A 15,146-nucleotide genomic window follows, 5' to 3' on the forward strand; every position below is an offset into this window, starting at 1 on the left:
CTATAGTTTTGCATTATTTTTTTGGACAAATTTTTTGTTTAATGAGGCATTTTGTGCAATTAATTGTGCAGCTTTATGAATAGAAGTTTGACTGCATGTCATTGATGATAAGTTTTTCATATGATGGTACATTCTTCAAATGACTTTTAAAGCATTGTCTCACCAATTCAGAAAGAGAAAATTAAAAATTTATTCCTAGCTGGCAAATTCTATGAGACACACTTAATGAGCTTCCCAAACTGATGCAGATGCAAGCAGATAATTTCATCACATTTGTGGAACATTTTTGAAAGTTTTTGATATGTTAAGGATTGTACAATCATTTTTAATAAAGATTTCTTTATATTGAAAGTAGAGATATTTATCATTAATCAAATATCTTTTTAAGTGATATGAATCTTAGGGACTATTAGCAGATTCTGTCCTGTGATGATTTTCAATAAGTACATGAAAGAAGTCTCTTATTACATATTTCTAGAAAAATGCACAAAAACTATGTTCCATAATACCACACAGTGCAAAAATGACCTATTTATTGATTTACATAAATTTATACACATACACACATATATATGTAAGATAAAAAATATAAAAACAAACTTCTAATTTTAATTGGCTATAACATCTTTCATTTTTTTATTTGGGGACTTTCTTTCTCTGTCTTAAAAATAGTGCTATAAGTCTAAACTGCATCATTCAAATTAATCATGCGATCCTATGTAACGCTCAGTGCAGATACCTACCCAATCAAATAATTGTAAACCAAAACTTTTTCTAACTCGGAACTGAAACATTTTCACTCCCTCCCTTCTAAATTGTTATATCCTTTTTTCGCTTTAACTTTCCTTCTGGCAAGAAGCTCATCATCCACGCTGCTGCTTATTTGCCTAGGTGATGTTGTACTTTAAAACTCGTGTACATGGAAATCATTGCATTCAACTATAATTGAAAAATATCTTATCTACAGAAAAATGATCTGATGTAAATTATCCGCTGCAATAAAATTATGTTTCAAAACGGCCATATGTGGAAGTTTTTGGTTTATGCATTCATCCTTCCAGTTATGCAATAAAGTGTCTTCGGAGACCTGAAATTAAAGTATTAGATTCCTTCATCTATTCATTAAAACATGACATATATATATTATGTAAATCAATAATACTTTTGGTTCAGAAGGAAAAAAGGGTTAAAGAAAGTTAAGTTTTATATTTGGCAGGAAAAAAAAATCTACAGTGTGCTTGCTTTATTTATGAGTACGAAAAAAAATTTATGATTTTTTTGTTAAATTCATTATTTCACTCTTAATGTTGAAAATTTAGCTAAAAACATATTATACAGGACAACAAATTTTTAAAAATTGTGAAATAATTTCTTATGAGGGAAAATAAAAAAAAAATTATTAAAACAGAATATCATAAATTTATATGTTTCACTCTTTTCAGCATGATATTGAGAAGAAAGATCCTCGAGGCAGAACACCATTGATGCTAGCTGTAACACTGAATCATTTAGAATCAGCTCGAGTTCTTTTGAGGCATGGTGCAGATGTAATTGTTGAGAATAAACAAGGATATACAGGTAATTAAATTCACTCATGAACAAAGGAATGTTGTAGTTGTATTGTATGATGAAATTGTGTAACTTAAAGCAAAAGTTACTTCCTTAATAATAAAATTTATTTTATAGTTGTTCATGAAGCAGTGAGTACTGAAAATCCTCAGCTGCTTCAAGAAGTTCTAGAGAAAAGAGATTTTCAACGGTATAGTACACGAGCAATAGGTATTCCTGATTTGCTGTCTAAGATACAAGGTGTAAGTATAAGGAAATTATCCAAATTACATTTTTTATTATTTCTTTATACTAAAAATAATTAACATAAACGATCTGTACAATCAGTAAGCATTTTTAAATTTCACATGTATTGCTCATGTGTTTTATTGTTTTAATGTCTAGAACCACAGTTCCATGGGTTCTTACTACTATTGAAAATTGAAATATTCAATATAATGTACTATTTCAAGAAGTGGTAAAACACAAATAATTTTTTCACTACCAAACCAATGTATGTGTGTTTAACTTAATTGTGTTTATTAACCAATATGTGTGTTTATTAACTTAATTGCTGTTAAATACAGTCAAAAGGCGTTAATTCGGACACCCATAATCCTGAATGATCTATAATCCGGACCTCAAAGCTAAAATCTTTCTGCGCATGCGCCGCGTTGACGCATGCGCATAGGCGTTTTACGCATGCGCGCAAGACATTTACGACTGCGCATATGCGTTTGCGCAAGCGCAGAATACGCTTTCGCGTGCGCGTTTAATGTATAACGGACGGTATAAGCTCTAATTATCTATTTCAGTTAATGTTGATGATTTCGTTGTTCCTTAATCTTTGAATTGGATCCGGCTTATTATTTTTTGCAGACTGTAAGAGCAATTTTATAAAAGTAAGCTTGAACTTTCGATTATGTCAAATAGAATTTCCAATGCTGGAGCTGCCAACGGATCTAGAAAACGAAAGTATGTGTCGATGTCCATCAAACAAAAAACGAATTGCTACAAAAAATGGATAAAGCCATATCCTTTGTTTATCTAACCGTTCCGAAATCTGTTTATCAATTTCACGCTGCTCTGCGCGGGGGGGGGGGGACGTCGCGGCGCGCAATGAACTGGAAGTTGATCTGTCAGCACTATCGTTATCTTCAGGGCAGATGTTTTTATTTTATTCGGCGTATGATTCCTTACTAAATGTAGTATTTAATCTCGATGTACTCCGTCTTTGATATGATTTAAATCAAATTCCTCGTCATTATAAATATCATGAATACAAATCAAATGGTTTTCTCGTTGCAATTTTCTAATTTCGCCTATGCGTAAGGTATGCTTTACGCATGCGCACGTTGAAAGAAATGTTTAATAAAGTAAACAAATAAATATTAAGCTTCTTTTTTTGTAAATTTTGTTACCCTTTAGATCTTAATTGCTCATTATTTTATAAATTATGGTTTCATATTTTTAATTTTATAATTTCTGCATGCCATCTTACCAGATTTAAACTGATGATCTATAATCCGGAAAAATCGATAATCCGGAATCGCCGAAGTCCCGACGAGTCCATGTTAAAGACTTTTGACTGTAATTTTAAGTCTTCCATACTTATAGCATTAAATTTGGTGAAAGTTATAGTACGAATGTTACAGAATTTCTTTGAAGTAGAAATTTTTCCAAAATAATGTATCTGTTGTATTAACACTAAATTTTTATAATAATTTGGAAATAGTGAATTCAAAACTTTGGTTTGGAGAATCCAAGTTACTATTAAAATAATAGATTTAGAATAGATCCACTCTATGTCGATTTTTAACATTAGGTAAGTTTAGAATGTAAAATATATTACAGAAATTGAAGAAAAAGTATTTTTCTTCAATTACAATTGTGTTGTGTAATTCTGTTTTCATTATAATTGTGTTGTGTAATTCTGTTTTAAAATTTTTCATTATATTTCTGTTTTAGCATTAGGTATTCAGGATATGTGTTGTGAATGTATTAAAATGACAGATATGTGTCTCTATTAAAAATTAATTTTTTGTGTAAATAAAAGTTATAACTTTTGTGCATGTGTTCATCATTTGTTATATAATTTTCTGTATTAAATCATTTGCAGACTCCAGATTTTTATATTGAAATACGATGGGAATTTATCAGTTGGGGTATGTATATCAGATTTTTTTCTGAAATAATTTTCACATTCAACAAAATTCAGAATAAAATCTTGTATCATAAGGATTATAAATTTTGTTCTTTTGATATAATAATATCCTGTATATCATGTTGCTAACATTTTCTTACTCGTTTTTCTTACTCATTTCTTACTTTTTGTAGATTGTCAGATATAAAATGATTAGATTTTGTGTGCTTGAAATCAGTACATTTCATTACTATTATTATTTCTCTCATTTGTGGGAGAAAAATCTGTTCTGCTGTTCACAATCTGTTCTGCTATTAACACTTTACTACTTGTCTGAACTAAGTAATCATAACTAACACTGTAGAAGTTGATTATTTGAATTTTAAAAATATTGTGATTGAATTTGTATGTATGTAAATTATAATGTAACCTGAAAGGCTTCAGAAATTGAAGCATCGCTGGAAAAATAGGATTACAGGAGTAAGTTCATTTAACATAAAGGTAAATGGTTGGTCTTGCCAATTTAGCGAGATAGTGCTGAACTGACAATGATTTTGGCAACTAATCTTTGTTGCCAAACTTGACAACATATTTGGGTTCGATCTCTGTAACTGTCTCAATTCCAATGTAACTGTAATTGTATCTGCGCTTATGTAACTGCAACTGTATATGCCTTATAGCAATTTCGAGAAATCAAAGGTACTGGAAATTGTAATTGGGTAAATTCTAAAAGACCACAGAGAGAGCATCAGTTTTCAGTTGAATTTATCTCAGAGTATTGAGAGATCGCTGTGTGAACTTCTGCATTTCCAACTTTCACTCTTTGTCATTTGAAGTGATAACTACTGATTGTGTTCTATCATACTGAGAAAAGTTGTACAAGTAATTTTGTGAAAAGTTCCAGAACTATAAATCGTTTCTTTCAAGGACATAAATTTTCTTAAGGTATCATCAGTTTTGTGTGCATTCAGTCCATTCAGTTTGTATGCATTCAGTCACCCATATACATATAGTAGTATATTTAAATAGATATTTTGAGGGAAGAAATTATTAATTGTATCTTAGTAGTAATAATTTATTTAATTATTCAGTCTGGAAAATTAAAAAAATACTGTTATTTCTTATACAAAAACAAAGTATTGCAAGGCTTTTTCCCATTTTCTCATGATCTAAAATTGTTATTATATGCTGGTATATCTTTATATACATAAAAAATAATATTTCAGAAAAGTAAATAAATTAATATGGGATATTTTCCTTTGATTGCCTAAAAAGCAAATCTAACAATTATTATTCAACCATACTAGCGGGCTGAAGCCCGCTTTTAATTGTTCAGTTCCCATGTTAAATTTCGCTGGTATTCGAAAGTTGGACCGAACTACCAGTGTTCAGCGGTTTTGTGCCCGCTTTATTCACGTATGCATCCAGAAGATACTGCATACACGTTACACATGCAGAAAATCACGAAAACACCCATGCAACCAGACCACTCGCCAGGAGTATAAAGTTTTGATGAACTACCAGTTTTAAGCGATTTTACTCGGGCTGTGCCTTTTTTATTCACTTATGAATCCACAAGATACTGCATACAATTTACACATGCGGAAAATCACAAAATCACTCATACAACCAGCCCATTTGCCGGGTTTCGAAAGTTGGACAGAACTACCAGTTTCCGTGAATTTTAACTGGTTTATTTCCATATGCATCCATAAGGTACTGTATACACGTTGCACATGCCAAAAATCATGAAAACACCCATTCAGCCTGCCTGTTCACCAGGATTCAAACATTGGACCGAACTACCAGTTTTCAGTGCTGTTGCACGGGCTGTGCCCACTTTATTCACGTACGATCCAGAAGGTACTCCATACATGATACACATGCTTAAAATCACGAAAACACCCATGCAGCCAACTCACTCGCCGGGATTCAAAAGTTGGATTGAACTACAAATGTTCAGCGGTTTATTCATATATGCATCCAGAAGATACTGCATACGATATACATGCGTGAAGTCACGAAAACACACATGGAGGCCGTCCGTTCGCCGGGATTCGAAAGTTGGATCGAGCTACAAGTGTTGAGCGGTTTTGCGCAGGCTGTGCCTGCTTTATTCATGTATGCATCCAGAAGATACTCCATACATGATACACATGTGGAAAATCATGAAAATATCCATGCAGCCAGCCAGTTCCCTGGGTTTTGAAAGTTTGACCGAACTACCAGTGTTCAGCGATTTTACTGCTCAGCTGCTAATGGGACTTTTTACAAAGTGTAATCGCGAAAATTTTCGATTATCGAGGTTACATCAAGTCAGAATGCAGGTGTTATGAATGTATTGTGATGTTACACTTATCCATAAATGGAGTTAAATTGCACTGCTTGGCAACAATTTCAAGGTTGATGGGCTAATACATTAAGCATTCTATTATTATTTCAGTAACATCATAATTATTATCTAAATCATATAAATCTGCTTTAATAATTCTTAATTAAATCTTATCACTAATTTTAATACATTACCATTTCAGTGACTTCAAAAAGAAAAGAAATTTTATTTATGAAATTATTATATGTTTGAATGATACTGATTGATTATATATTTGAATCACAATGTGAATTTTTTCTTTTTCCAGTTCCGCTTTTGTCACGAATGTGCCCCAGTGATACTTATAAAGTATACAAATGTGGTATGTAATAGTTCTTTTCTTTCCTTCAGTTTTAATAAATAGCTTCAAATTTGTTAAATGATAATTTATTGCAGTAACAAGTTCAAGATCTGGATATCCGGTATCTGGAATGATCTAAAATCCGGACCTCAGAGCCACCAAGAGCATTTTTTTTAAGGATTTTTTATTTGTATTCTTTACACATGTGCATTTGATTACCCCCCAATAATAACATATGTGAAGCGTCCTGATTCTTATTTTCACTACAGCACTAAATAAAATACCTTGTTATTGAAGAAACAATCATTTTAGCATAAATTTGTATCATCAGTAATTTGGTTCCATAGCTGCATATATGCTTGGGCTTGGCATACATCCCAAACCGAAAACATTCTATATGGAAACATCATTGATTTTACACCTCGTAATATTTTATACTCCTGATGCCAACCTGGTGAATTATTATTTATTACATTTTGCTTTCATCACCACATGTTTGTGAGTACATGACAACTTGAGTAATGACTCGTGCAGCGATGCCTAATTTTTTTTTTTTTTTTTAATATTAGTAATTGAATAACAAAAAGTATGGTAACCTTTCATGTTGATATTATGCTCGGCCGATGATTACAGATTTAAATTAAATGCACTAAGAAATATTGACGAGGAAACATTTGACAAAAATCTCTTTCCATATACTAAAAATAGATTTTAAATATAGATTTTAAAAATAGATTATGATACCCATAGACCAAAAGATTACATTTAATGCTATTTTAATTAAGAATAACTGATTTGTTATTCACATAAGCCAGAACCTGCGCTCAGAACTCGTATGGCCCTACCAGGTGTCATAATTTAGGGAAGACAAAATTTTTAGAGTTTACTAAAGCACTGAGCAACAAAATTAAGAGATGACAAAAGTTTCAGGGTTCAAGCACTGGGACCTAAAATTTAGGCGGGGGTGGCAAAAATTTAGAACTTAGGTAGATGCTTGGTAGCAGAATTTAGGACCCGCACAGACTACATCAGGCGGTAGTGGCGGCCCTCGCTGCATTAAGCGAGGGCTTTAGTATATGTGTGAATTTATTAATTCAGGACTCAGATAAGCATATGCAAGAAATAGATGTAAGGCTTAATTGTATCATTGCGTAATAGAAGCAAGACAGAATAGCGTAACTTGTCTTTCATCGCCAATCTCATGATACATAACCAGTAATGTATAGTTGATGCTGTTAAGCTTGGCTAAAATTATACTGATTCCAAGGAATTTCATTTAATATAGCAGATTGTACTGTTCCTTAACTTTCTTGATGCAGCTTATTATTTTTTGCAGTCTTTTATTATTACAATAATTTAATAAAAATTAAAGTTTGAACTTTTGATTATGTCAAAAAGAGTTTCTAAGCTTGTTTTTATGTCCATTAAACAAAAAGTGAAATTACTGCAAAAAAACGGATAAAGGTATACCTGTCTAAAATTATGTAAGGAGTATGGCATTGGAAAGTCAACTATATATGACATAAGAAAACAGAAAAAGGAACTTTTTGAATTTGAACAGACAAAGTAATAGTGTGCTAAAAGTGACAATCGTGACAAAGTGATGATTGAATGGCTCAGACAGCATTGCAACAAAGGTGTACCATTGACGGGTCCATTGGTAATGGCTGAAGCTAAAATATTTCACGAAGAAATGAACTTAAAACCCGAGTGCATGTATTCGACAGGTTGGTTAAACAAATTTTAAAATCACCATCATATAAGGCAATTAAAAATTTCATTTGAAAACGCTTCAGCTAATACTGAAGCTGCTGAACTATTTGCAGATGAATGCATTGAACTCATTAATAGTGAAAAGTTATCTCCATAACAAATTTACAGTGCTGATGAAACTGGTCTTTTCTGGCAAATGGCTAAGCGAACATTGCAGTGAAGCACGAAAATGAGTAGAAGCGTTTGTATAAGAATGAAAAAACTCTGTATTATGGCTGTATACATGGTTTCCTGGATATATACAATATTCTTGAATATATATGGATAAATGAGATAAATATCTATATACACAAGACCTATATACAAAAATATTTACAAATTTTTCTATATCTGAGCTTCGTGAAATTGTTAAAAGCAAGTCACACCTTTTTGATGGAAGCACAAACCAACTACAATTAAAATATTTAACTACGATTAATATCAAGAATAAAGAAAAAGTAAGCCTATAATATATACATACACAAAAAATATCTACACAATTATTGAAAATAAACGGGAATGAGACTAAAAAGAGACAGCAGAAAATTCACGCAGGTCTAAGTAAAGATGAGTCAAGTACTAATAAAATTCCTGCCTAAAAACTACTCCCAAAAAATTCGAGATACTAATATTAGGGCTTTTGTAACACAAAACACACCTCACCCCTCAATACTGCTTTGTTTGAATTCATCCTCCCCAAACAACGGAAACAGAAAATGTAAACAACAGATGTTCTCTCCTAAGCACAGATGTTCTGATTCGTAACAGCATGAGATCGCTAAAGGTGCAGTGTTCCTGCTAATGGAACACCCGGTTTTATTCAATGATTCTGCGTATGTTTATTGTATGAAAGATTAAAAAAAATATAGAACAGATAATTTGGAGTACAGCCAGCAAAATTATGCCTAATTTTTTTTCCAAATAAAATTTTTTATATCATTAAAAAAATAGAGAAAATTACTTGAAAAAAAGTGGATTTTAATAACACATAATAAATGAAAATTTTGTGTCTCCTTGTGATATGCTGCAATCTACTGTTTAAAAAGAAAAGTTCAAAGTATATTATAAAGGCATTTTTATCTATTTATTGAATTTAAAGGTTTCAGAAGCGATTCAATTTGGGTGTTCCATGTAGTGGAACACTGAGCCACAAAGGGTTAAGCTAAAGCTTGTGTGGCTTATATGTAAATCCTGCACTGCATGTCCTTCTTCCTTCCCTGAAATTTAAAATTAATGTTTTATAATGCTTTTATGAGGATTTTTTAAAAAAGGAAATGGATAATCTATTTTCATTTATTTGCTTTTTAAATGAAACAAAATCAGTTGCTGTTACATAATATCAACTAATGTCAAGCTGTGCCTAGTGCTGTACACAGTTTGCAGATATGTGAATACATATCTGCATAAGTTACTGACTTGGATATAATTTTTATCTTGAAGAAATCACAAATGTTTTGTGCATACATTGATTTCCTTCAGAAAGGCATTTTTAACTGAAACACAGATTGCTTCTGAGTATAATATTTATTCATGTAGCATTAGGATTCTACAAGAAATATTTTCATGAGGTACACATCTTAAAAAGTATATTTCCAAATACAATTTAAATTAAACATTTGCATGCTTATGAGTTAGCTTTACATTAATTTGTTATTCTAATTTGTTTTTGCAATGTGAATACATATAATTCAAAATAATAAATATGTTAATGCAGTCAGCTGCTTTGATTAATGATACAGATTGCATTTAACATTTAAGTCTCATTTTTATATATTTAAATTTTCTGGGATTTTCCAAATTCTTATTGTATTTTATGTTTACAATTTTTCATACCCTTGTATTAAAATAACTAATTGCTAACAATGCTAATATAATAAACAAGTAATAGACCTAATCTAAGAAAATCAGATATTGTTATATTATACACAATTTGTGTATTAATTTAGTACATAGATCATTAGCAAAGTTTTGCATTATGAGGTAGGTGATGGTTGTACATTGTGAGGAGTTTAAATGTGTACAGACGGGCTGTAACCAGCAGGGCAAACACTGAGTGTTAGTCCTATTTTGTGCTAAGCAAAGAAAATGTGCTCACAATATCCTGGTCAGATATGAGATACCAGGCAATTTTGTGTTACAATTTTACACACTGATTGAAGGAAATAGCTCTTGTGCTGAGATTGTATTAGAACTTCTTGAGAAAGAATTTGAGCATGTAAAATTCTTCAAACTCAACACATCCAGTATCATCAGTTACCTCTACACCCTAAAACAAATTGCTCCTATTCCCTCTCCAGATGGGTCACTCAGTCACCAAAGCACTCTGTTGGTACAGCATGTTGACAGGATGCACTGCTTGTTGGGATGGGCAATTTAGGCTGTTAAACATAACTTGAGAAAAAAAATTGCATAAATTCAATTTGTGATCCAATTTTTGGCAAGTTTTAAAAGGAACAATCAGGTAATTGTTCGAATTAATTTGAAAACTTTATATTTTCCTTGCCATTTAAAAAATGTTTCACTAATGATACACAAACTATTCGCCTCAGTGCTAGTCAAACTCTAAGAGGAATGAATAAAATCTCTATCCCTCATTGCTAAAAATTTTAAAAAAAGTGTTCAGAAGCATCCAGAACATCTCTCTGTGTTTATACCAACTGAAGCAGTTAACAGATTGCTCTGTTTATTTACATTACTCAACTCGAAGTTTCCACGAAACAAAATACCAAAAATGAAAAATTCCACCACAACACACATAGATCTACTTCTAGTGGCAAAAAAATGATACAAATTAAATGTGCTATCTAGAAAATCGTATGTGGTACACCCATCCTGACAGTATATTTAAATAGCGGTTACATTTGGCAGAAAATGCATATATGACACACCCATCCCGAAAGAGTTAAAAAGATACTTAGGAGTAATACTTGTATGTATATTTTCCAATAGAGAACTGTCTGGATTGTTTTAGCAGTTCATGCCATTTTATATGATCAAATTTGAGTTAGAAAAATGCCTTGTGCTTTGATGATGAGCGTATGGTGTAATATATTTTAGGTTGCCATGAAATGCTCATTTGGAGATGGAACATCTCTGCTTAAAGTATTATAACACTTAAGGTATTATAACAGAAAAGAAATCTAGTTTTGTTGTTAAGAATGCATCCTTGAAAATGTCGGACCAAGTTTGAGTATCTGAAGTTGAAAACGCATCTTGTCTGTGCAAAAATCACAGTACATGAAAAAACTAATTGTGCGCATTTTCTTCAGTTTTGGGAGTTGTAGAGTTTGTGTAGCTGAACCTCATGATCCATATTAATTCTGAGTTACCAAATGTTTTTACTGCAAGAATCTAAGATAACGATGACACTGACTACAGTACAAGCCAATGGTGACTTTTATTTGTTCCATTAGACATTGTCTTTTTGTCAGCTTTCTAATTATTTGACCAGAAGTCACAGTTAACTCCTATTATAAACAATATAATACTTCTTTTTACAGTGATTTTTCCCTCCCCTTCTTGTACATTTTAGTGTCTTACATTTAGAGGCTTAAGATAAAATTATAAATTCTCTTTAAAAGTTGCTGTGTTCTAATTCCTTTTTATGCACTTTGAAAAAATAAAAGCTGATAAAAGCTGCATGCTTTTATTATATTATGAAATTGCTTATGTATTTTGTCATCAGATTGTTTATGTATTGTAGCTTCTTCGTGATAAAATTGACTAATTTAGTGTGAAAGTTTTGTTTCTTAAGTTGAGTATTGAAAAAGTTGTAGTATATGATATTAAATGGGATTTGTAAGCTTTTTTCATGTTATTGAATTGCTGGATAATGTAAATTTTCATTTTTCCTTTTGTTATAGGTTCTAGTGTTCGTATTGACACCACACTTTTAGGTTTCTACCACTCGAAATGGCAACGAGGAAATAGAAGTTATATCTTTAAAGGCCATGGTCAGTAAATAATTCTGTTATTTGAAATTATAACATATAGTTATGCATTTTTTTCCTTTCAGGTTGTAATGAAATTAATGAAAAATTTAACAAAGCCTAACAGTTTTTGCTACATTTGCAGGGTAGTTATATTAAAGTATAGAAAACATGTTCTTACTCCTGAAACAAGATAAGATTTTACTTCTTATGCTTTGGATGTAATGTTGGGAAACCTTTATGTAAATTATATAAAATCCTCAAAATATTGCTTGTGGGTGTGAAAATGTAACATGGATTTTGTTGTTATTTCTAAACAAGAGCTAGTCTTAGAAATTAAAGTGCGTGTTCAGAAGGTGAAATTTAATAGAGAAAAAAGAAAGGGGGGAAGAAGAAAAGAAAGAAAATGTAAATTTCATTTTTGCTAAATCTTCAGATGCAAGCAAAACATTGCTAATGCATGTTAATGTAACATTATTTTTACTATAACTTCTAAACATAATTTGATCTAATAAAATAAAGACCATATTCTTATTCAGGAAGTAAAATTTAGTAAGAACATACATTTTTCATCCTTGTAACAGAAAAAAATGAAAATTTGTAAAACAGTAACTAGGATATTTGATTAAGAGTTAACTCAAGTGACTCTGCAGCTGTGTAATTTTTGTAATATATCATGATTTGTATGTAGAATTTTCCAAAATTAATTAGCTATCTTTTCATATTAATCCAAGTATAAAACCATAGATCATGAGATTAGGTCACTTGTATTTATAATTAAGATATGTGTATGTGTGTAAAATAAAAAAAATATTTAATTTAAAACTGTAACTTAAATTTGCAATAGTTCCATAACTCTTTCTTTTAATTTGATATTTCTACTTTTTTTTCCTACAAATAGTAATTGTTAATAACAAACCTTACTAAACTGTATCATTTCAAAAGTAATATCTGCCTGCCATCATATGGTTTTTGCATAATGTAAACTAAAACTCGCATTAGCTAGTCAAACAAATAAATGGTTTTGCAAACTAAAGCTCACATTAGCCAATCAAACAATATTGAAATCGAAACTAATTCAGAATTACGATTTCTCCCTAAACACATCAGACTTTGCTTCTGATTTTCCTGATAGTAAAACCTACTGACATTTCCTCTCTTTAAAATTTTATTTGAGAAATAATATAATGGTATATATTTAATTCTATAAAAATTGAAATGTTTGATCAACCAAATAAAAAGCTGTATTTAAATCTGCTGAGACTGCTTCTTATTTCACCTACATGACTTCAAGTATTTCTTTCTGGATCAACATCTGCACACTTAACTTTTCTATGTTATTAGATATATATATATATTGTATACACATCTACCATAATCCTAAATAATATAAGTATCAAAATGTAAATGATTTATTTCAGATCTATTCATAATTCACAAATGAGATAGAAACTCAATGCTACATTTACAACATTCCATGTAATAAATATCAAATTTAAGGTGTGGGTATATGAAGGATAATTTTTAAATAGTGAAATATATTTGATGGAAAATGCTGTTTTATATATATAAATATATGGATTGAAAAGAAAAGTTAAAAATTAGCTAAAGCCTCAAAGTAGAGCATTGAGAATGATGTAGCTAATTCTTAAGTTGACATGTAATACCAAGTTAAAACAATTACATTAAACAAAAGCAGTTAAATTTTACACGAAAAAACCTACTGAAAATACTACAAATTTTTTTTTAAAACCTATACAACAAAATCGAGAATGGTAATTAAAAAACCTAACTGAAAATACTAAAAATTTTATGAAAAACTATACAACAAAATCAAAAGTGGTTCTTTAAAAAACTTACTGAAAATACTAAAAAGGTTTTATAAAACCTGTAAAACAAATTAAAGTTGGCTCGTTAAAAAGCCTAAATTTTTACAAAATACTGGGAAATTTTATATCAAAATAAATAAATGAATTAAAATAAAAATATATGGTCATTTCACTTTGTTCAAGGTTTCATACAGACTTATCAAGGGAAAAGTGCCTGAAATCTTCAATTAAGCCAATGACTCTGGTTGAAGATTTCATGGACATTTTCCTTGATAAGTCTGTATGAAATCTTATACAAAGTGAAATGACCATATATTTTAAATTTATTTTTATTCATTTATTTTTTTATAAAAATTTCTCGGTATTTTGTAAAAAGTTTAGGTTGTTTAATGAGACAATTTTGATTTGTTTTATAAAAAATTTTTAGTACTTTCAGTAGGTTTTTTTTTTAACAAACCAATTTTGATTTTGTTGTATAGTTTTTCATAAAATTTTTAGCATTTTCAGTAGGTTTTTGTTTAATGTACCAATCAATTTTCTTGCATAGGTTAAAAAATTTTTTGTAGTATTTTCAATAGGTTTTTTCCTGTAAAATTTAACTGCTTTCGTTTAATGTAATTGTTTTAACTTGATGTTACATGTCAACTTAGGAATTAGCTACATCAAACGTACTTTAAGGCTTTAGCTAATTTTTAACTTTCCTTTTCTTTTCAATATATTTTTTTAATTAGGAGCTCAACACACAATTTTTGACCAAATAGGTCTCACAACTTTTTAAATTTTCTACTTATATATATATATATATATGTAACTTACTTGACTATAGATGTTTAAATTTGAATCCATAGCTTTTATGAGTTGGCTTATTTCATTTTACTGATTTTTTTCTCTGTTGACAGATGATGGTGCTCTTATTATGGAGGTAAACCATGATTCTAAGAAGGTTTACATGGAACAAATGAAAATCCTTCCACAACATATGATGAGTGTTATGGTTGCACTTTCACCATCTCCAGAACAAGTTGCAATGCGGTTTGCTGCACCGATAGTTACTACTTATGTTGATACTGAAAAGATTAAATTTGAAAGGTTTGTATGATCAAATATTATGTATCTGTATATTGAGAATGTGTAGCATAGCAAAAGATAAGATTTGCACAATGGAAGTTTAGGTTAGGTGGTAATTCAGGATGTGCATAAATCATTCACCAAATATTATATCTAAATATCTTTTCTGCAAAAAGGGTTTGATGGGGGGAGGAATCATTGATTC

The 15,146-nt window shown here is 30.4% G+C and overlaps 1 protein-coding gene and 1 long non-coding RNA gene across 2 annotated transcripts in view; one reads left to right on the plus strand and one right to left on the minus strand.

The window, feature by feature from the left end:
• Positions 1-15,146, plus strand: part of LOC118193013 (ankyrin repeat domain-containing protein 13D-like) — a 61,754-nt gene that overhangs the window by 6,287 nt on the left and 40,321 nt on the right. Inside the window, exons 2-7 of the mRNA XM_035364044.2 lie at positions 1,443-1,578; positions 1,687-1,811; positions 3,668-3,713; positions 6,331-6,384; positions 11,979-12,068; positions 14,773-14,962. Of these exons, the coding sequence (XP_035219935.1) occupies positions 1,443-1,578; positions 1,687-1,811; positions 3,668-3,713; positions 6,331-6,384; positions 11,979-12,068; positions 14,773-14,962 (641 nt within the window). The remainder of the gene's footprint in view (positions 1-1,442; positions 1,579-1,686; positions 1,812-3,667; positions 3,714-6,330; positions 6,385-11,978; positions 12,069-14,772; positions 14,963-15,146) is intronic.
• LOC146997948 (uncharacterized) lies at positions 499-14,934 on the minus strand. Its single transcript, XR_015040163.1, has 2 exons — positions 14,690-14,934; positions 499-1,087 (listed from the first exon to the last, which is right to left on the minus strand). It is a non-coding gene; the product is annotated as an uncharacterized LOC146997948 (long non-coding RNA).

Source organism: Stegodyphus dumicola, chromosome 3 (assembly GCF_044657685.1).
Source record: "Stegodyphus dumicola isolate Sdum_Otavi_A_Nest chromosome 3, ASM4465768v1".
Taxonomy (NCBI): Eukaryota; Metazoa; Arthropoda; class Arachnida; order Araneae; family Eresidae; genus Stegodyphus; species Stegodyphus dumicola.